Source organism: Cebidichthys violaceus, unplaced genomic scaffold (assembly GCF_023349555.1).
Source record: "Cebidichthys violaceus isolate CVI_PGR_0920_01 unplaced genomic scaffold, fCebVio1.0.p SCAF_5, whole genome shotgun sequence".
NCBI lineage: Eukaryota > Metazoa > Chordata > Actinopteri > Perciformes > Stichaeidae > Cebidichthys > Cebidichthys violaceus.
This window is the reverse complement of record NW_027176705.1, coordinates 10838285-10861713: the sequence shown is the minus strand read 5'-3', so window position 1 is coordinate 10861713 and position 23429 is coordinate 10838285. Positions and strand designations below refer to the sequence as shown.

The following is a 23429-nucleotide window of genomic DNA, read 5'->3' as shown; positions in this document are numbered from 1 at the left end:
TGCTGCAGCATGATCAAACGTGCACTTCTTACAGATAACACTTAAAACTTAATTATATTTTGTAAAGATTTTAATAATTCAATAAATATAAAAGAACATAGATTTGATGAGATAGGACAGAAATGTGCAATCTGTAAACACTTCATATTGCAATAAATCACTTCTCAGAACAAAATACTTTTTGAAATGTTAAGAGGGTTACAGTTATCTTACTATATCTTTGACAGGACAAAAAACAATACCTCCAATTTAACTAAATGTGTAGGGTGAAGTTTAGATTAAGATTAGGTTTAAATATTGTGGAAAATAGAGAAAAGAAATCATTAAAATCTAGTATCTTCCATGTCTTGTCAAATTCAGCTTTAAGGAGAACTTCAAAGACTTTAATCAAGCTCCCGTTTAAGTATTGAGACAACAAATAAGATGTGGTAGCAATTTATATAATTTACCACTTGATTTAAACGCCTTAGTGGAGATGCATTTTCTAAGACGATGACCCTCAATTGTATGAACCGTGATAAAAACAGTCTGTGAAAGAAGTAGCGCTCTGCCATAGAAAGCATGACAGGAGAACATGCTAAGACATCAGTATGCTCATACAGAACCAGTTAAGTTTCACATAAATTGATGTTTATGTATCCGTGTTTGAGGGGTTAATAATCGCACAGTAGTACACAGTAAATCTGACATTGAAGTAAAAACAGCAAATACACCAAACCAACTGCTTCTATGAATATGATATTTTAAGAGATTAAAGAAATCCAATAAGTTACCTGCATGTACATTCACTGCATCAACATCCTTCTAGTAACCATCCTGAACATTTTTAAGCAGCAGCAATAAGTTACCTTGGTAAACCGGCAAAAAAAAAAAAACATATCTAAAAGAAAAACTTGCTTTCATTGCACAAGATACAACAATTGCCATTCAAACGATTAAAGAACACTAAAAACATAAATCAGGCCTCATAATACATTTCGCCGGACGAAGAATGGAAGCAGTAAAAAGCTCGGTAAGGCATAGATACCTCAGCCCGTTAGCAGTCTTATTGAGGGCATTAGTATATCATCCAGAGTATGGACAACATCTCACATTTCCATACTGGCATGGCAAAGATTATTGGGTGGAAATGAACACAGACATTAACATATGCAAACCGTGAGAACCCATCTCCTCTGTGATTTTTCAGATTTACAAACCAAGATGATTCTGTTTGGCGTTTCAAACTTTTCTGGGTTGCTTAGATCTTAGCCCACATAAATCAGTTGCGTTGACAGTCTTTGCTCACTTCTTAATTACACATTTGAATTGGGGAACTTTTGAAGTTCGGCATCGTGCAATTTGGAGGCACTGTTAGGAAATATTACATCAACTTAGTCTGTTCTCTACAAGCTACAATGGCTACTAATGTGAAGAGAAACTGATGAAAATGTGTGAGGCAGCTTCCAAAGGAAGAACATCTCACCCTCATGTCAACAAGATCAATCATCACACGATTCTTCTCCACTTTCATTCTTTCCTCACTGCACATTTGCCAAGGCAAGCACCAGGTATCACTACTTTTTAAAAACTAAAATCCATTTTCAAAATGTGTGTGACAGTTATTGCTGTGGTGGTACACGTCATTAGGTTGAAATTAGACACGAGCATGTAAAAATAAATATCAAAAAAATGGAGTGAAAGTTAAAGATGCTACAAAGAGGATGCAGGAAATTGATATGCTATTGACAAAACAAATGTAATAGCAAAAGTGATTCCAGACCAAAAAACAGACAGATGTTTGCACCAGCCTCAACAAGGTACTGATTACATCGGGTTTTTCCGATTTCTAGCAAGAAAAGAGAAACCAGAATTATGAGTTTTACGCCAACATCCTACAAGTAGCACCTTTAATTATCTGGCATAAAATAATGAGCAAAAGAAAAACAAAAATCAAATGTATCTTATTTGAAAGATGTGCCACAATCACAACAATATTCACAAAAATCCAAAAAGTTGTGCAAGCAGCGGCCAGTTTACACGTAACACCAGGAACCCCCCCCACCCCCCCCCCCCACCCCTGCATGCATGTTGTGGTCAATGGGTGCTTGTTGTGCCAGCGGTCAGAGACTCCCCAAACTAAACCTGTGTATGAGAAAGAGGCACAGCAACTTGAGTGACAGCTTCATGTTCCTGAGCAGAGGGGAAGGGGGCGCCGGGGATCAGCCAGCAGATGAGGTGCTGAGGTGTTTCATGTTCTACGCTAGTTTCTTCTGCAGCTTTTTCTGGAAGCACACAGGCAAGATGGAGAGCACAGCAAGCACACCGAGCACAGCCAGAGAGTTCCAGGACACGGCCTCGCCAGCTGTTGTCAGTTTGTACAGTGTTGTCCCCGCGTTGATCGCTACAAAGGACGGCGGGGCCACTCCTGTGAGTAATCCAGGTTTAATACAGGCGAGTCAGTAACAACAAATAATACTAAAATATAGTAGACAGTCAGAAGAAGTAGACAAGGCTTACCAAGAAAGGTACCGATGAAGAAAACCCCCAAAGGCACATTGATGACCGGTGAGGTGATGTTGATGAACCAGTTGGGAAGAAAGGGGGTTATCCTCAGGAAGATGATGTAATTGATTAAATGATCTCGATGTTTTTCAATCTACCAGCAAAGAGTCATGAGCAGAATGTAAGTAAGTAACATGATTACCAGCATTTCCCACCTGTGGATTATATAATGATCAGTTGATATTAACAATATGAGCACATTTGTCATAACAGTTATTTCAGTAACAGTTATACTATTTTGCAATACCAGTATCTATTTTTGGTAAATCCAACTTCAATGTCCAGAATTCCCCGTAAATCTGGTTTAACAGCATTCATGCTAACGAATACACCTTCTATTCAAATACAAACTCAGCTATTAGACTTTTACCTGCTGGGACCATTTCTGTGCTCTCTCTGTGAGATATTTGTAGACAATGGGTCTGCCCACCAGATATGATAGCATATAGCAGAAGGAAGCACCAAGGCCAGAGCACTGCCAACAGAAAACACACAGAGCAAGAAAACATTGGTTACTTTAACACACACACACACACACACACACACACACACACACACACACACACACACACACACACACACACACACACACACACACACACACACACACACACACACACACACACACACACACACACACACACACACACACACACACAATACCGTCCTTCCTCACTCACCAAGCAGACTAAGAAAAGAGCCAAGGGGAACGGGTAAAGGTATCCAGACAGGATGCTGAGGAAGATAGATCCAGGGATTGCAAATGTCTGCAGGCTGACAAAAGCGTTAAGGTAACCTACTTTACAAAAACATACAGTGAAAACAGTATTCTCCTGAAATGTTTAGCATTTCCTCCAGCTAGTTCTACACCATACTGTCAAAGGTCAACTGAACTGAAAATCTTTCTCTTCAAATTTAAGTTGGAAGCTAAGTTAAGATGAGTAGGTAGATAGATATCAAAGGATACAAAACATATGTCGCAAAGTAGGCCACCAACACTTGGGAGTAGTACGTGTCTTTGTATTTGGACAGCACAGTTCCCAAAGCTTTGGCATCATCCATGTCTTTAGGGATCTTGATTTTCTCCATTTCATCACTGGAAAAAAAAGAAAACTTCTGTCATTACATATTTCTCACAAACATATTCTGTTTGTTTTCATCACAGTACAATAAATAAACCAAAAGTGGTTTCTCAAAATGCTTACGTCACCATTTTGAGCATCATGTCAAAATGAGTAGCTCAGTTTGATCTTTTCTTGGCATAGAAATACTGACAAAAATCAGGCAACTCATGCAACCTGAGGAAACGTCCCCCGACCACTAGTGTCACCTTTACCTGCCCCAGCCTGTCTTCACTAGCTCGACTCACACTACTCCAGACCTCTGCCGCAACCACAACATTTTGTAGACCCGACATTGTGACTGGGCTCTTTGTTGTTAGGTGACCTGTTAACTTCAGGATTTACCTAAATCATTTACTTTTTACTGACATTACATTCGTACAGCCATGAGCCTCAGGTCCTCAGAGTGAAGGACATCAGGTATTCCAAATTCAAGGCTGAAAACTAAAAAGGTGATAAAGCTTTTGCGACAGCTTTTTTAAAAATCTGCAGAGCAGTTAAATCAAATACAAATACAAATTTGGAATATATTTTCTGGCATGTGTCTATATTTTAGCCTTCATATTACCTGGTAATATCTTCTCCTGTAATGTCTCTAGGTATATTTGTTTGTTACTAATGTTTTGCCCTGTTACACATTATTTGTGAATACAAAATCTTCCAGGTCTTCCAGGGCTGAACATGGCTCTGTGGATGATTACATTTGGTAAAATGTGGGTGGGTGGAGAAGACAACTTACTCAGGAAGCTCTGGGAAGTTCCTGTAGACCAGGTACATGACTGAGGCCGCGCAGGTGAAGATAGAAACCAGAATCAGGAGAGACATGCGTGCAGAGCCGCCTTCAGTATGCTGAGCCTCTGTTGGGGAAATATAACGTATTTAACAAATAAATCAAGAAGTTACTCAAACAAACAAACTAGCTACCAGGGAGCCTTGTGTAATCTGCTCATTAGTTTTGCATCACTCGCTCAAGCCCCTACAGGGAAGTGAACGTCCCCCTTGAGACAGAGTCCTGCTGTTTCTGAGCTGCTCTGTTAAATCATGCTCTCATTAAGGACTTCATGGAGAAGGACAACTGAACTACAGAACTCTGGATATATAATTGAGAGAAGAACACTAACTGTCACTGATTAACAAAATCAATACAGATCTTTGAGAACAAGACATTCATATCCCTCCAGATAATACTTTGAGTTTCAAAGAACATGTGACAGTTGTGAAACTGATAGAATCAATTATAAGTCAAAAAAAAAATGCTTATGTGGTGATTTATGTGGACGGACGCAATGAGAAAATAATTGTTTTCATGTTATTAACACACACACACACACACACACACATTATTAGTACAATTTCGCATAATTTTGTAATAGTGTAATCTGATCAGCAACTAAGTACTTCACTTTTGAAATCATGGTTTCAGGGTTTGGGAAATGTTTTTTTATTTGATTTATTTCTTATTACTTCACAACCTTCCGTCTGAAAAAGGAGTGTACAATTTCTGGTATTCTGCAGGCGTGCCATCTGCACTGGTGGAATGTAACTAATTTGCGTAAGTATTGTACTTCAGTAGAGTTTTTAGGGACTTCTCCTTTACTAGAGTATTTCCTTTTCATGCAGCACAACACTTCTATTACACAACATTTCAGAGGAGCAAAATTGTACTTTTTACTCCACTACATTTATCGACAGCTGTAGTTACATTACACATTAGAATATCAAACATAGTTAATTTATCAGACGTGGCGCATTGTTATAGATTAAACCATGCAACAGTATATAAAATGGTTCAAATTAGCTCCTCCTCGAGCAACTACAACAGTAAAATGCTTCTTACACATTAATGCAGCAGATATAATAATAATGATAATCATAATAATTCTAACAATAACCGCAAATGTACAAAATAACAATTCATAGTATAACAATCAAGGGGCTACTTTTCAGCACAGAGTACATATATGTATGATTCTTTCAGTGTATCTGACAAAACGTACTTTAATTTAAGTAACATATTCTTTACAGTGATGTATTGTTACAGAGTAACGTAAAGACGACACCACGGCTCGTTGGATGCTATTTGTTGATGAAACATCTAACGTTAGCCTAGCTAACAAAAATAGATTTTACTCTCGTTTTAATATTCATGACAACTAAATCACATTCAGCAGCGTACTAAGGCTCATCAATATGGCTTGGTGTGTAGGTTAGCTATCGTAACTCTAACAGGACAGCGTTATAATCTTCATTAACTATACAGCGTTAGCCACCGGAGTCGTAGTCGGCTAGTTCTTCTCGCTAGTTTACGGCTAACGTTAGCTTTACGTTAGCTCCGGTTCAGCAATCCGCCTGACCGCAAAGCACAAATTACGTCGCAAAGTCATTATATTGCTCAATATATGTATATGTACGTTGGAAGGATTTCCTTTCCTCCGCTTTTGCTCAACATTCATTTTAACAGTTAGCCACCAGAACCAGGACCCACCTTTCAGTGCTTCTGAGGCACCAGCATTCGCCTTCATCTCCTCTTGTGTCGAGGACAAACCGTCGTTCTCTCGTCTTTCCCTCCGCTTTTTGGCCATTTTTACTAGGATAGCCTTGAGGTCAGCTCGGGTACCGACGTGTGTGTAACGGCAACAGCCGGTCGGGTGGCGTGACACCGGTGTGGTGACAGCCCGCTGACACGTGACACAGGCGGCCCTTTCACCTTTACGTCTCAGCACAAAAAACCTGTTATCCACAACAGCGCCCCCAGCGGTGACTCCATGGCCGTTAACAGTTAGTGACACGTACTGTGTAATGCGGTCACTGTGTAACTCGGTGCATTGCATTTCATATAAAGTAGTGAGTGAAATGTTTAAAGTGTTTTAAATATCAGATGACCACAAATCCAGCTCCAATTATCTCACAACTTCAGTTACTAACTTATTTACTCTAGAAAGATAATTTTGAGGGACACAAATGTATAACCATATTAAACTTATAGTGGGCCCCAGGGCAAAAATGAGCCGGCAGGTCTCTATTAACCAGTGTTCCTCCAATTCTTTATGCAATGTGTTTTTCCATTCTACAATATTAGACTTGCCGAGTGGTAAACTGATCAAACACAAGTACTTCAGAAATACACACAATATAGGAAAAAAAAGTGAAATAATAGGTCTTAAAACTATACTTTGACTCAAAACAGGGCCGCAAGTTCAGGGAATAAAGATCCTCTTAAACATAAGCGGTTATTGTTTTACTGGAGCATAAGCCCAGTTTGTGTTCTTCTATTCATGTCTCAGTAAACTGACAGTATGTAAACACACAATAAAGGGCCCAGAGCCGGTAAATGGAATTCTGCTATTGTTTACCATATCTTCTACACCTGTGCGTTTCCTACAGACATGTTAAAGTGTTTTATCTGAAAGAAAAGGCCTGTTCAACATTATGGGCGTTGTAAAACTGCTAAAACTTGCAGTGCCGTTATATTGTCTGTGTCCAGTGCCTGTTATGTCTCTCTACATGTTGCTGGAGAACTCACTGGGATGCTCGTCTGACACGAAGGAAACTTTAGAATCAAGTCGTCACTGTGATCCTCTGATTATATCTTTGCTTCAGAAATGCCAAGTGGCCAAAAACATCTAACCAGTTACTTCTAAAGTAGGAAAATACATTAGCCTGTATAAGGAAACACTCAGGGTCATGGAATCCCTTAGCTTTTTTTGTTTTTGTTTTTTTTAATATGTTGTTGTATATATAGATGGTTCATCCATACACCAACCAAAAGCTTGAGACCTTCACGATAAGTCCAATTGTACATGCTTCAATGATGTATTCAATTGTACTTTCAGTGCTCACAAACATGTCCTGTAGCCACACTGAACACCAAGAGCATTCTCTTTTTTTCCTGAAATCAATGGTTTCTGAGTTGCTCACTGATCCACTCTGTAACCAGATGCTTGACAACCAGCCATTACAGACGTCGCTTGCAAAGTAACAAAGTTACAGCTGTTTATCACTTTAAATAGTCTTCAATTTAAAAAATTTGCAGTCTGATACAGAAGGCTAGGAGACCTGAACAATATGAAAGTGCTAGTCATTAATTTACAGAGATCAGGCATCACATAGTGCTATGAAGTATCCAATATGCTACATATGAATACAGCTGTTAACACCTTACAAATGCCTCTGGTGGCTTTTCAAGGATACTTGAAAAATCAATAACCTTGGCTTGTATGTACATAAACATGAGCGTTTGTTTATGCAGAAAATAATGTAGAGATCACCACTACCAGAGGTATAATCTTATTACGGCCATTTGGCCACAACAGTGATAATGAAATATTTAGTCCCATCATCAATTTCTAACTGTTAATCCCCCAAATTTGTTTAAGTGGGAAAAAAAACAAAAGAGTTGCCGCCATGGTATCCCCACCACATCGGGCTCCAGAAGACAACGTTGTTCAGAGCTTCTTCTCTTGCATCGTGCTCAAGTTCTTGGTTTGTTTTCCCCAGCCATTGGTTGCATTTTAGTTGCTCTCCCACATCTTCTGGTGCTATTTCCCCATTTGACAGATTGAAGAATGACTGAGAAGAACCAGTTCTGGAACCACTACTTAAGGGAACAACACAAGCTTTTTTTCACTTCACTACAATCAGTCACAGAGTAATAAAAAGTAGAACGGATGACTCAATTCATTCCTGGAGCAGTGCCTCCAAAGTTGAAAGTAGATGGCACCACTGGCGCTGTGAACTTGTACCCGCCGTGTTTCTCGATCATCTTGGATTCTGCAATAAGATAACAAGCAACAGTGCTTAAAATTCACAGATGTGACCTCACGGGAAGTCTTGTTTACTGCTCATGTACACAGCTGGTGCTAGACAGCCCCTAAAAGTTGGCCATTTTAAAAAACGGTCAGACGGCCCAAGACAGAAGACATGTTGTCACGTGAATAAGGCTCTTTAATCGTCATCTTCATCCCTGTGGAGACAAAACTAGGTGCCACACAGTGTGATCCAACGCGTTTTGGGGCATTTTATGACTTTATTATTAGTCAACAGACAGATAACAGGAATGAGGAGAGAGAGATTGGGAACAACACACTCAAACACTGCGGTTCATCGACAGCTCCTAAACTTTAGGCCACAAGCGTTAACAAAAGCCATGCAGGCAGAACGATCCACAGTGTATTGGCATTTTACAGTTGAACTTGGATTTTAACAAACATTTATTACGTTCTTTTACGATTCTATTTCTTAAATAATCATCCCAGATTCATATCTTAGTGCCCATAAAAAAGGCACAAAGGTGGCTGATTGCAACATGCTGGATTGTATAGTGTAATTGGGTAAAGGCTATGAATACTATCGTTCTTTTATCCAGGTAAGTGTTTCGATGAAATTGCATTTATAAGAACATTTAGAATTAAAAAAAAAAAAAAAAAAAAAAAAAACAGAACTCAATAAAAATAATAAAAAAAAAGCAGGAAATAGTTGTAGCATGTAAAAAACAATTTGCTTTATTGTCAGACTGAAGTGCCGCATCAGAGTTTAATTGGAAATTTGGATTGCAGTCTCAGCAGGCGCTCACCATGTGCTGCCCGTCTCTGGTCTGCAAGTGTGCCAATGTCCTGAAGGTGTTTGCCCTGATCCTCGTCAAGGGTCTGTGTTAGTGCCTGGTACCATGCTGGGTCACGGCTCTGGATATCTGCATCACAGTAAAGTAAGATTAGTGATCCATACTTGTTTTACAGAGCCATTTAAAATTGTATTTAGCTTAACACAAGCTTTCACATCAGCAGGTTGTCCTCTTACTCTGTAGTATGGCTTTGAAGATCTGATACTCGTCCACTAGGTTGTCTTCATCATCTACAGCTGTAGTGTAGCCCTCAAGTGCCGTCTCCTCAGCATCATCCTCCTCCCAGTCTTCGTCGTCTCCATCCTCTCCCGCCTGCTTCGCCAGCATCTCCAGGTACTCCTGGCCTTCTTCATCAATGTCGTCCTCGTCACTGCCCAGCTCAGCTACGTTCATTCAGAGTTGAGTGAACACGTTAATACACCGAATTTGCCTTGCAGAGTAATACCGAACTTAGCTGATGCAACACTGAATACATCAACACTAACGCCCTACCGTTGTCGTCGTCCTCCTCCCCATCTTCATCGTCATCATCCTCGTCGTTCTCGTGCTCTGCTCGACAGGCGTACGCCCTCTTGAGGCCATTGAACAGAAGGATGGCTGCTGGAAGAAGCTGGATGGCCACCTGGTTGACAGCCTGAGGCCGGTGCTCGAGGTCAATGAGCGCACAAATTCCAAGAATGCACATCTTCCTGTCATGAAGGCTGAGGGGAGCAAGGGGAATCAACAACTTAGTGGCACTTTTGATAACAGTTCAGATCAGCATTTAACATTTTCAAAAGATTAATGGCAAAAAAAACGTATTAATAGTTCACACATTTGAAAAGTATGGCATTGAATAGTGTTTGTGATCAATACCAGGCTCAAGACATTTATTGGCAGATTTAGAAACGGTTCACTGTTTAAACAGTCAGGACTGGGTGTACTCTAGAGCTTATTTGCATTGTTGAAATACTCTTACCCAAGGAAGCAGTCGACATCTTTGAGCCACTGGGTTATGAAGTGGTTAGTGATAGGCTCCGTGTTGTTTGGAAATCGCAGGTTCTCCAGAGTGTTGAGGAGAAGAGGGGGGCTGTAGTAAAGTGCGGCGATAGCCACCTGCAGGCACATAGTTCTCAGCTCGCTGGTCTTCACTTCCCGTGTCAAACGCTCCAACGCAGCAGCCACAAACAACGGCACAACCTGCAACAACAGACCGTTGTGCTCTATTGAAGATACACTTGCTATTAAGAATATTATTACTTTAATGGTTGTATCTTTACAGTCAACTAGTTCGAGGCGTAAACTTGTTAGATACTGACCTGGTCAATGCCTCGACCTTTGCACTGCAGAATGATCACCTCCAGTAGCTTGGCTGCATGGCACTCTGGGTCCTCGCCAGGATCACCCGTCAGCACCTGAGTGAAGTGACAGACTCAGGTGAACCTCCTAATACACACCAATCACCTCAAACAATTAGCAGGAAACAGTTCATTACATAATGCATTATCAATAGCATCATTGTACCTTCTTGCACATGCTATAGATGATCTCCAGGTATTTGGTGTCCGAGAGGAGTGTATCTGTGTCCACTGTGACATAGTTGTGAAGAAGCGGCATCATATCTGAAACATTTACCCACAGCTGAGTTTACAGCTAAACAATATTATTGAAAATTGGTTATTACAGAGTATGGATCCAGTACTAATAATCCTTTTTATTTTATAATTTAAGATCTGGTTCTTAGCCAACCACACACCTGTGAAGTAGTCAAATCCATCTTGCTGGAATACTTCATACACCAGTGGGAGCAGCTGCCACATCTGTGCAGACACCTGCTGGCAGGTCAGGCTGTGAGCCAAGGACAAGATCTCCTCGTAGAACTCTGGGAAAAGAAAAAGGTCAAGACAAGTGAGTCACTGGAGGTAAATATAGTCTGTTTATCAATAGATTGTCTCTTAAGCAGACAGACATAGTTGCAGTGCAACATGCTGGTGGAATGTGGAAGGACCCGCTTACCCAGTACATGTTGTTGCAAGACAGTGCCGATCACTTGCAGACAGATGCCCTCCAGCTGCTGGGTGATCTGAAACAGCACGAGGGTTAAAAGGCAATGAGGACTTAATCAACATAACAGAGAAGATAAATCTGCCATCATCAAATACAGAACAGCATGTTACTTATACTACAGATACTGGAATGTACCATCAACACACGGATCACCCCACTGCAGCCAAAACTGTTGAAACCGTTAAGGAGTGAATAATCCTCAGTGTGAAGTAATGATTGGTCAAATCCAATGGCTTCGAGCACGAGCACTCCTATATTTTATCAGTCATGGTGGCACTATATCTAGCGTCTGCCTCAGTGTCTGAGTCATTTTGAACACAGTGAGAACAGAGAGTGTTCTCAGGAGTTGGTGGGTGGCTGAAGTGTGTTGGCAGGAACTCTACAGCAGACCAGAGCTGCTTCTGCAGAGGAAGTGGCACCGAGATGAGTGATAAGCCTGAAGAGTGCACGCGTGCGTGTGTAGGCAGCACTCTTAGTGCTATGCTGCTTACCTCTTTGTGGTCCTCCACCACACTTAGCAATGTGTCAATGGTGTTGAGGATGCCCATGGCCGTCACCGCCTTGTCATCTCCTCCCTCCTCATCAGGGCCTGTCTGAATCACCTGGTTGAACGTCATAGCCTGACAAAGAGCAAACACAGATTATTATGATTGTGTCCACAGTCACTTTCTGAGAGGGGAACATCCAACATCTGCAATCAGTGCATTCACATGGCAAAAAAAAAAAAAAAATGCTAAAGAGCTGCTGTGCAACTATAGTCAGGCACATTACAGTTTTAGAGAAAACCAGATCATTGTCTCTTTTTGGATGACTCAGTGGGCGAGTATTATCTTGGTGTATTTTTTGCAGTGTAGATCATTTTCAACATTTGTTTTTCTCCTAGGATAGTCCTCATACATTACAGCCATAGGGGAAGTGTATTAAGGCACTCAGTGATGGCATTATGTGAAATGACAACATTAACATGTAGCGTCTTTTACTGCTTTGCACTTACCAAGTGCTGTGTCATCTCCACTGCAATTGGAGTCACCTCCTCGCTGTATTCACAAATCATCTTCTGTATGACATTGGTGAGGTCATCGTTTTCCGTTTCCCTGACGATGTGCAGGAGTGCCTGCATCACTGGCCGGATAAAGGGGGTGATGTATTCTTTGGCTAAAGAATAAAACACAAGTTAATTCAGACACTCAAAGAAAAATGATCGTATGAAATGCAGTCAGAACAGCAGCGGCTTGACTTGCTCACCTTTCTCCTGGTTGCTGATGAGAACCTGCAGGGCAATAGCAGCCTCCACCTTAACTGGCATCTCGTTGTCATTGATTAGACAAAGGCGGGTCAGCTCAAGAGCGGTCTGCAGGTTCTGGTCACTTTTGAACTTCACCTCACAGAAGTAATGCAGCACCCAGCAGGCCTGTGTGAACACAGAGGTTAAGGAAAAACCAAAGCACTGAGACAAAACAAGTTTGTGTTCATTCAAAGCCACGTTATTCCGTCATGTTAAGTCTTAGGTCTGCCTGTTGGGGCATGATCACTTACTCTGGCTCTCATGTAGCCCAGTTCACTGCGGAACAGGGGGAAGACGTGATTCTGCAGCATGAACTCCATCTGGTCCTTATAAATCTTTTTCTGTGGAGAGAAAAATGAAAACGGTCAAGTTTCACAAGGCAGTTAAACACATCAAGTATCCTGTATGTTTAACGTTTCTAACTTTAACATAAAAAAACATCCACAACTTGTTGGATACGTTCAGAATAGCGATGGAATTGAGAATCTGTTCCAATTGGGAACCGGTTCCTGGTCAGATTCCTTGGAGTCGCATTCCTCCCGACTGTTGATTCCTCTTACTGATGCTTTCCGTGAAGCAGATAACATGCATCATGTTTCACTTTCTTTATGAGTGGAGCATGGATGCATTGACTGGCCCCATGGAACAGAGGATACTTAGCAGCGCTAACAAACGTGAGGGGACTCGCCCTGTGTTTTTAATGCAATATAAAATAGACAATAGAGAGGGAATCTTGACCTGTTAAACATACTAACACCAGATGAAAATCTATGTTCAGCCTGCCATGCCACAACTACGCAGGCACAATAGCTTTCACCGTCTCTAAATGCCCAAAGCTAAACCAACTTCTGCACAATCTCTTGCCCCTGTTAGATCATAATTTCCAGCTGAATGCTCATGAGGGCTGCCATGGTAAAAAAAAAGAAAAAAAAGAAAAGAAAAACATCAAGGTGCGGTGAAAATGTTTCAGATGTTCAAAACCTGTTTTGGTCAGAATGGAAACAAAGGTTTTATAATCTGTGTTTGGAAAGATGAAAAGTCAAAGAGGTGGTGCCATCAAGCCGGCTGAGAGGCGTTTACCTTCAGAAGGATTTCAGCCAAAGAGCCAATCATGTGGAGGGCACCGTCCTTTTTCCTGGGGTCAGAGGCGGGATCAGTGAGAATCTGGTAGCAGAAGCCCATAGTCTTTTGCAGCACCTAAACACAGCAAGAGCATACCGGATTAGGCCTCAATAAATATGAATTGTAGGGACAGTTTTTCTAACTGAATTAACAAAACATTTAACTTACCTCTTTCCTCTTGTTGCAGGCAGTGAAGAGGAGTGTCTGGGCTGCTGTCGTTGGAGAGATGAAGTCCTCAAATACGTCTAAGGGGGACAGCAGAGATTGGATAAATGATTAGCCATCACGAGCACACAATAATGCTTGTGAACTGCCGGCGTCAACTTTCTCTGCTTACCGAACTTCATGCGGATGTACTCGTATGGATCCTCTTGCCACAGTTCCTCATCACTGTCTGTGTAACACATGAGGGGGAAGACCACATCCTGAATGATGCCCTGAAAAACAATAAAGAGTCACAATCAGGGAGTGATGTTGATGTCAGGCAAGCAGTTTTTTCATCAGTTGGGTGAAACGGTACATATTGGCAGCGCTCTAGCTTCATGCTTCTACTGGTGACAACTACATCATCAAAAGATAGTTTTACAGTGTTGTTACTGCACAGCTACCATCTAAGAGTTGTCATATTAAAGGTTATTTAGACATGTTCTATGCGTACCTGGATGTGTGGTTTGAGGTTTCTCCACGTCAGAGCATGTGCTATGCCCTGGTTGATGTAGTTGAGTGTCTGTTGGAGTACTCTGGGAGCCACATATTGCTTTTCCTTGAACTGGTATAAGACTTTCAGCAGCACCTAGTAGACAGATGTACAAAGAAATTCCGTACACACTTGTGAGATGCACTTCAAAAGACACACCGTTCAGTCAGACTGGAGAGCTGCTGCTTGCATTACGTCTTCTGAAATTCTTACCTGTTGAGCAGGAACTGCATATTCCTTGAGGAAAAGTTCAGCAAACTCTGCATACTCTTTTGTTGTGTTGCCTGGGCTTCCATACCTGCAAAGATGGTTTAATATAGCAAACGTTGTTAAACAGGTTTGTACGTTTTACTAAAAAAGGTAAGAGGAAAATGTATGGATTTTTACCTCTCAAACAGACGAGCCATGATGTGAAGGGCCCACTTCTTACACTTCCACCATGGCAGCTCAGGTCGCTCATCTTCGTCGACCTGCATCGTCTCCTGTACAGACCAAAAACAGTGTTGGCACAGTCAGCTTGTGGATAACTGAAATGTTTACATCTTGGAAAATAAAAAATTGTAAGGAGTAAATGGCAATATTGGTGCAGTATGAATGAATTTTGTCTCCTTACCGGAGGCACATCTCTATCCACTACAGTCTTCAGGATCTCCATCCACTCAGTCAGGTTCTGCCTGTTGATGAGTTCCAGAGGGAGGTTGTACTGTGGAGATGAACAAGTTTGTTTTTAAGGATAAATCTTTCTACACCAACTATTTAGATATGTTCACGCCAAAATGGGTCATCACAGATTTAAGACTAAAATACTTATTTTATTAAAAAGGTTTTTTATAAAAGAGATTGCGCAATACTGCTGTATACGCCGACTTTGCTTTCCCCCCGCTCAACGGCGGCATAATGCCGGCTCAGTGTGTGATTTCAGGTAGCACGCCCACATCACAGGAGCAAAAGAGGCCCGATGTTTAACATGACAGCGTCAACTGTAAGGTATAACATAAGCACCGGGTTGTGACTGCACCTTTACAGTCCACTTTATAAAACTATTGAAAGGCTTTTATAAACAAATCTTTATTAAGAAAATGACAAACAAGCTTTTATTATTCTTCATTAACCCCCCCCTTAAGAGAAGATGCCATGTGCAGTGACATTACCTGGAAGAGGGCATAGAGGATTTTGAAGATCTGTTTTTGTATGAGGACAGAGTCACTGGAGTGGTCAGGGAGCAGCTGGATAAAGCGTTCTTTCAGCATGGGCATGAAGATGTGCATGGCAGCCACCAGAGGTTGACGCTCCTCTGGTTTCTTATATCTATTTCACAATAGCACAATGTTAACCCCCCATGTCATGTGTTACAATACAAAAGAAAGTTTAGATTGAGAACCCCGACTTACTCGTAGTTTTTGACGAGCTGGTAAAGGCAGAGCAAGATGCCCAGCCATCCAGCACTGTTGTCTGACTGCAGGTAGAAGCCAATCTTGTCCACGATGGTCGTCCACTTGCCAGGGTAGTCATGCTTGATCATGTGGTGGATACATGTTGTCAACTGGACTCTGACAAGTTCAAAAATAATTTTTTTTGATTGATTAATTTAGAAAACGTAGATGAAAAACAAAATCTCCTGAGTTCCTCTCACTCTACTCGACCTGCAGGGTGTAAGTGTGGTTACCTGATGCGCTCAGGGGAGTGGATGATGGCCTCCACTATGTTGTCTCGAATGAACAGTCTGTCCTCATCTGGGATGTTGTTGACAGCAGGAGTCTCTGTGACTGAACCATCGCCGTCACTCCAGTGCTGGGTTATCATGTTCTTCAGGTAAATCACACCTAGACAGAGAGAGAACACCACAAGGGTCAGGCCTTTAACAGCACTATATCTATATATAAAAATAACTTTGTTTTATTTTTAAGGGTGGAGAGCTAAATGTTACTCATGTGCAACTTATTGTAAACACCAGTGCAAGGAATTGGTAGTCCTATGTAAAGCAGCTGCAGATACAGTAAGGTGAGGTTGAACACTATGTATGGAATTTTAAAAACCATACATGGTGCAAAACCTCATGGGACTCCACCCATCATATTGACTGCATTTACATCATAAATTCTTCCATCTGTAGTTCAGTAGTTTTGAATGTGGCACCCGGCTGTGAGTCGGGTTCACTTCCACAATGCGAGTCCCGCTGTGAGTTCTGTGGCTCGCAGGGAGCGGCGTCTGAGGGAGTGGACGAGCGAGGCGAACGTCAGACTGCTGACACAAACGTCTACACCGCTAGCGAGGCAATCATAATCCGGCCTATCAATGCTGACGGAGCACAAACCACCATCACCCCCCCCCCCCCCCCCCGCTTATGACCACCAGACTACACCATCACCCAACGCTGCAAAGCCACGAAGAATCAGTTGTGTAAATTAAGAGTCATGGACAGGAGGAAAATGACTTCTTGAAAATGTCTAGCTGAGAGGCCAATATATGGTAGAAAATGACAAATTAAACCAAGAATAAAAAGGATATATAAATGTGGTGAAATACCACTGATAACAGTGGCGCTTACCAAACTCCGCTATTCCGATTAGCCTCTCTCTAATATAAGTGAACAATTTGTTTCTCGTGAATTAACCATTTAAAATGACCTTAATATCCGTTTGAAAATAAATAAATCAAAAAACATTTGGCAGCAAAAACCTCAGAAGCAGAGATCTCAAAAACTCCATGTACTGGACATGCTGCCAATACGGATTCAAAAACAACTCAAACCCACATTCAACCATGCTGCCGGTTATAAAACCACTTTGATGAAAGCATTTGATCATCTATTCACTGAAGGTATGTAGTAAGTGCCAATCAAATGAAATGATCATAGCAGAGCGACGGTTTTCACACAAAATTTGACAGCATTTTATTTTTGATGTTGGCCTGCTTCCTAACATGAAGCCAGACAGCAGCTACACGCATAACAATCCCACCGACTTGTGTATTGACCAAGTGCCAAAACAAGTTCAACAATGTATGTTTGAACAGAAGCCCTAAACGGACACGAGTCAAACACGTTTTTAAAATATCGTCATCTCAGAATAACGATGTAATAAATTTGTTGTCACAAGTAAATAAAGGGGTATTTCCTCTTATTACTTAAAATGTTTCTCAGAGATCAGAGTACAATGCCAACATGCATCTCCAGGGTCCGATCAGCTGACACTTAAGTTATAACTCACCCATATACTGACACGCATAGTAAATGGCTTAAAATCGGCCCAGATCTAGCTGACCATAAACTGTAAAGAAGACTGTCTATAACAACTATATACAGTCTAAGGAGCCGACAGCTAGCGACGGTGAAGTTAGTAGAAGGATACTTGTGTGACTGTTTTCAAACTAAGGTGTTAACAAGGGTACATACTAAATATATATGAAAGGAATATTAAAATGGATTATATTCACAAGCAGAATAAAACATTTTACCTGTACCCCTTTTTTAATAAAAAAACCCACCATAAATTATGAGGGAAATGTCATTATTCTTAGATTTTCGGCTGCTGGAAAATAATTTAATGAGAATTTAATTAAATGGATTATTCTGGATAACGACACATTTGCGTTAAAGGAATCTCTCACTACATACAGACAAGTTTTTTTAAATCAATTTAAAGATTACATTTTCAACATTTCTACCATGAAATAGCTACATTTCCTTTCAGATGTGAAGTCATGTATGTAGTGAGAGACGTCCTCAAGTCAAAAATATCAACCAGTCAGAAACAATGGAGCGATGTATTTTATAGTGTTCAGAAATGTGTGAATTTTACAATAGAAAATCTCATAATTGATTTAGTGTTTGTATGTCGTTAAATGTCTTCAACTCAAACTAAACTCCCAAATTTGTGGTATTTTCTTTATAATGCATAAAGACAAACAGGCAACGTATTTTATACTTCTTTTGAATAAATATATATATATATAAAAATCCAGTTTGTACATACCCTTGTTGGCACCATATTTTGAAAACCCGACGTAGTCACAAAGGAATCCTTCAAGGAACCTCCTGCTATTCTTGGTATCCCTCCGCTAACTTCACCTAGTCCATACTGTCAGCTTGACTTGGGCCGTTTGAATTCATTCACCGTCAGCTAATTTGATTCAGAACAGCATCAGTGCAGTCTGAGGAACTACTCGTCCTCTACTCTGCTTTAAACACTGTCAGGACATTTTTCCTACAGATGGAAAAGTAATTCATTGCACCATAGCACAGCTCTTTAATGGCTTAATTTGCCGATACAGCCACGAATACTTAGGGAGGTGGACACACGACGATTCAGATACTATCTGTGTACTTTCTGCAACAACTTTGGGCACAAGTTTCACTTTGAACATGTACGTTTCCCCTCCCTTGACACCTTCCTCACAGAGCAGCATTTGACTGAAGCAAAACAAGCTATATTTAACAAATTCCACATGTCCACTGCACTGCTCTTCAGCGAGGCACTTAAGCCACACAAAACACAAGTGTGAATCATGCAACACGGCTAAATGATCTTTTCAGAAACTATTATATAAGTGACCTGTTTAACTTGGGATCATGGACAATTTCTAGTCTATTTTTCATATTAATGCAATCAGACAAAATTGGAGTCAGATGCAAAGTGGTAGATCACACAGTGCCAGAGTGTCAACCCACATAACGGCAACACTGAAACTAGAAAAGGACAACTTCATTTCCTCAGCAAGTGTTATTTTGCACATTATTTTTTTGGATAGTTTGGAGCATTGACGACATGGTGAAGTATCCATCCAGCTTCACGAATAATCATTTCTACGTCTTAAAATCCATCTCAACCCAATTCTGGATTTTTATTTGGGGATTTAATCTCAGTCGCAATTACAAAGTCCTAGCATATAAAGGTCATTATTTAACATTCAACCCTGTGATAAATGTCATTGGTAAACCAGTGTAATTGCTTTTAGACAGTTTTGGAGAATAGCTTCTAATTAATTAGGTGTTTCCCCTGTAAGATGTGTTCAACAGGTCACATCTGGCAGCACCATAACCCTCCGTTTGTGTTTTCAATCTCCATCTCAGCTTCAAGTCAGTTGACTAAAGATGTGCCGGTCCCACTCAGCTTAAGTTACCAGCAGATAGCAGGGACTAAATCTATATTTTGATGGATTACTTTAAACTGCAATATTGAAGAGTTTCATATAAATAAATGCATTTTAAGTGACGGTCTCTTGTTGGAGGAGGTAACACAGTGCTGCCAAATCAAAGCACAAGTCCGTTGTTTTCACTCTAATAGAAATTCTAAATCAATGAGCACTGTAACACTTAAGATGAATAAGATATGCAGAGGGGATTTTATGTTCCATCTAGTTTTATATAAAGACCATCTTTCACAGACTGCAGGACTGTTTTCACAAGCCACGGTCTAGACTCACCTGCTTGTCTGACGGGCAAATCCAGCTGATCAGACATGGTGACGCGCAGCAGAGTGGACACGAAGTTTACCTGGGTGTGACCCTGAAAATCAGAATTAAGAACAGCTGAATGTAAAGCGGTCATAAAACACTGAAGACATTAAGAATCACATTTTTCATACAGTTTTGTGTGGAGTAGGTTTCATATGAGTTATTAAACAAGTTCAGTACACATTATGTTTAGCTTACAGGTGTCGCACAATCTCTATTGGTTAATATTTTGATATTGACGAATAATGTTTTGCTTTGTTGCATTTTTACATTATTTTAAAAATAAGATTTACAGCCCATATAATTCTGGGCTTTTGCCTCCTTACAGAACTAAAGCTGCAATTGGTTGGTTCCTGTGAAGAGGTAAAGGTGATCAATATGAGATGATCAACTGATTTCACAACACAGCTCTAGTCTATCAACATATTTCTTAAAGATAATGAAATGTATCTCAGCATGTGGTCAAGCCTTATTCAATTTTTATCTGGCCATTTTCCATGAAAAAACTAAGTCGGAGTTATGACTAAGCAAAGCGCTGCATTTAGAAAACATGCACTCCAACAGATTTACTCCATCCTCCTCCAGTAGACTTGACTTTTTGTTCTGTACACAACTCGAATAACTCCAGCCAGCTGTGTAAGAATACTCTCCAAGCTACACCATTCAAGTGAGCCATTACTATCAATGCATGTGTGGGTGTAAAAAAAACAAAAAACAACCCAAGACAAAATGCCACTGCCAAAAATAAACATGGAGGAAGAAGAAAAACACTCAACACATGTGCTATGAAGGGATTATTATCACTTGAATATAAAAAATAAAATAGGCCTTGTGATAAATGTCACACAGTGACTAACACGGCACAGATAGAGAGAGTGGAGCTTAATCATGGTACTGTGATTTGTAAGTAGTCTCTAAAAACTGGGCTTCAAAACCATTAAGGACTGCATTTACTTATGTTCCATGATCAATACAGGTGATGAAAACAATCTGTGAGCTACAAACAATGACTTGAAGTCATGACATTAAGGCTTTAAGTTGTTATATTTAGGACGTCCATACTGACTGACATTTAAAGGAAAACTATGCAAACTATTTATGTATCCTTCACTATACATAACGTTGTCAGATAAGAGAGCGGACTCCATAGTCGTAGTCTTAAATTACCAAATCCAGTCTCAAACTTAGCTAATGGAACCTGTCTGAGAGTTCATTTGTACAAAGTAACGTTACATAAGCTTGCATACGACGCCACATGTCATAAACACTCTAAAGTTTAGCGATGAGCAACATACTAAAAATTAAAAAGGAAACCATAACTGGAGAGAGCAGAACTTTTTTCAACAGAGTTGCTAACTCGGTTAACAGTAGCTCACGTGGAACTCTGCTAACGTAAAACTTAATTTTATATATTTTACTAAGTAGCTATAAAGTCACCGATCACTAATTAAATGTGGCTACGGCAAGCAACAACGAAAAAGTTGGTTCGTGGAAATGTTATTGCGTTGCTGAATAATGTCATCACTTCAGGGCTTGTCACAGTGACACGTGAGCAGCAGCTATGTAGCGGAGCTATGGCAGCTCACCCAACAAGCTAAGTTAGCTAGCCGACATTAGCCACACGGCTAGGACTCAGTATCCTGTTGTTAAATACGCCAACTAGCACGTGCCCCGCGTTTCAGGTTGCTTCACTTGTTGTTTGTCACACCTGCCATCGTATTATTGTGTCGTGTCAGCTCCGAAATTAGTCAAAACTATACCTAAAACTGTGTGTGACGAGCTAATAATTATCTCCTCAGCGGAGCGAGAGGCGCTAGCTGGGTTAGCATTAGCGACACAGCTGGCTCAACATGAAGCTAACGCTGGTTACTGGAACATGAGTGTCATCGAAATAAAAAATACTATTGAATTCATACTAACGGCTCTACACTGTTGATAGGAACGAGGGCATAATATGAAGTATAACAGCTACTTGTCGAGTAGCGGAATGTAGCCGTTGGTCTGTCACAGTAGCAGAGCCTGCGTGATCGCACCATCTTGATGTTGTGAACGGCCGAGGCCCGGCCAAGGACCGCGCCACAACCTCCATCACCACTAACGGCTAATCTCAACTTTTACCTCGTTCAGCTGTCTCTCCGCGGCCTCCCGTAGATTGGGGTCCATCGTGCCCCGAAGGGCCTCGACTAAAGACTCAGGATCCATGACGAAAACTCTGCTTACGGCTCGGATTTTTGTTATATTTCAGACGTCTATCAATTCCCAGTCACTGCGCACATGGACGCACGGCTCTCCGGTTACCCGGCGCGAAAGGAAGCAAGTGAATAAAGTACCCGGATAGATCAGCGCCAAATTTGTGCAACACGAACATCCGGCGGCGAATGCACAGCCTCGGGAATTGTAGTTCCCAGCGTAACTTTGGTACAACTTGCCCAATGTTATGTACAGTGCTTTAAAGAGATAGGGAAGGTGACCCCCCTACTGGTTGCCCTCATTCCAAAAAAGGAAAGGAAATATAATTTTTAGTATGCTTCAAGCAATGAAACAGTCACAACAGGTGTGGATTCACGCACTTAACTGAAGAGTATTAGTTATATAATATAAAAAGTATACATTTGAATTGTCTGTATATATAATATGTTTTAGTTATTGTGGATTTTTTACTTTTTTACTTAGTTAATATTCTTTACTGTTTATTACTTATTTACTTATCTATAATACTTGTTTTGATCTTGTTTTTACTGTCTCTTGTTTGCACTATTCTATATGCTACTAAATGCTGCTGTAATCCTGTAAATGTTTCTGTTGCAGGACTAATAAAGGATTATTTTATCTTAATTACATGTCTCATCTGATCATAATCCAAAGTACAGAACTTGTAACAACAGTGTTGATGAAAACTGATCTTCAGCTATAAGAATGTATGGTAGATTATACTTAGTTGTGAGGTCCATCATTTTGTCTGTGCACCTCTGTCACCATTGAGAAGCTGAAGGTACCCTATACGTTTTGTTGAACCCATTGTTGAATATGGCATAATAATAAACAAATAAAATAAAAAAATGTAGGCCTATGGTTTTTTTCGTGGGTTTAAAATGGAAAATCACATATAAATCAAGATACCAAGCGATCACACTGAAAACTTGGATCATTATGTTTATTTTGTTTGTTTGTATTTCATAGGCTATTGAACAATCTGCAAGGATTGTTGATGAGAGAGTCGAATTTTTCATAAATTGGTAAACGTTTGATGACTTACAATTACAAGATTCTTTCAGAGGTTGTTCTTCACCGGTCGTTTAAAGGAGAATCACAAACATCATATTAACTAACTAAACATATATAATAAACATAAGGATATTAAGATAAACAAGTTCATACTGACTAAATCACTAATCTTCAAAAGAGTGTTAAAAATAGTTAGGCTATCACATTGGTCAGGGCACTGTGAATTAAACACATCAATTTAACTAACTGACTTATTGTGACTATCTGTTAATATGATAGTGATATGTATTTGACTTCATCTTACTGAAGAACGTG

At 40.4% G+C, this 23429-nt stretch overlaps 2 protein-coding genes across 2 annotated transcripts; both read right to left on the bottom strand.

Annotated features, from left to right (window-relative positions):
- Positions 1 to 52: 52 nt before the first annotated feature.
- tmem41b (transmembrane protein 41B) lies at positions 53 to 6349 on the bottom strand. Its single transcript, XM_068730996.1, has 7 exons — positions 6151 to 6349; positions 4405 to 4522; positions 3512 to 3640; positions 3225 to 3318; positions 2915 to 3019; positions 2500 to 2638; positions 53 to 2407 (listed from the first exon to the last, which is right to left on the bottom strand). Exons 1-7 carry the CDS (start codon positions 6245 to 6247, stop codon positions 2238 to 2240), a joined length of 852 nt encoding a protein of 283 aa, XP_068587097.1. The 5' UTR covers positions 6248 to 6349; the 3' UTR covers positions 53 to 2237.
- A 1006-nt stretch (positions 6350 to 7355) lies between these two features.
- On the bottom strand, positions 7356 to 22211 carry ipo7 (importin 7). The gene is made up of 25 exons (XM_068730411.1): positions 22008 to 22211; positions 19860 to 19941; positions 16102 to 16258; positions 15827 to 15985; positions 15587 to 15743; positions 15049 to 15138; positions 14823 to 14917; positions 14649 to 14733; positions 14397 to 14531; positions 14076 to 14175; positions 13907 to 13983; positions 13697 to 13813; positions 12868 to 12957; positions 12577 to 12742; positions 12326 to 12486; positions 11823 to 11951; positions 11281 to 11347; positions 11021 to 11146; positions 10789 to 10886; positions 10584 to 10679; positions 10244 to 10464; positions 9778 to 9986; positions 9462 to 9668; positions 9238 to 9354; positions 7356 to 8435 (listed from the first exon to the last, which is right to left on the bottom strand). Exons 1-25 carry the CDS (start codon positions 22089 to 22091, stop codon positions 8338 to 8340), a joined length of 3123 nt encoding a protein of 1040 aa, XP_068586512.1. The 5' UTR covers positions 22092 to 22211; the 3' UTR covers positions 7356 to 8337.
- Positions 22212 to 23429: the final 1218 nt, after the last annotated feature.

Coding starts and splice junctions, on each gene's coding strand:
- tmem41b (XM_068730996.1), bottom strand. CDS start 6,247: ATGGCCAAAAAGCGGAGGGAAAGACGAGAGAACGACGGTTTGTCCTCG. Junction 3,020..3,224: donor CTCTTTTCTTAGTCTGCTTG/GTGAGTGAGGAA, acceptor TTCTGTTGGCAG/TGCTCTGGCCTTGGTGCTTC. Junction 2,639..2,914: donor CACAGAAATGGTCCCAGCAG/GTAAAAGTCTAA, acceptor CTTTGCTGGTAG/ATTGAAAAACATCGAGATCA.
- ipo7 (XM_068730411.1), bottom strand. CDS start 22,091: ATGGATCCTGAGTCTTTAGTCGAGGCCCTTCGGGGCACGATGGACCCC. Junction 14,176..14,396: donor ACCTCAAACCACACATCCAG/GTACGCATAGAA, acceptor ATTGTTTTTCAG/GGCATCATTCAGGATGTGGT. Junction 11,147..11,280: donor CTTGCAACAACATGTACTGG/GTAAGCGGGTCC, acceptor TTCTTTTCCCAG/AGTTCTACGAGGAGATCTTG.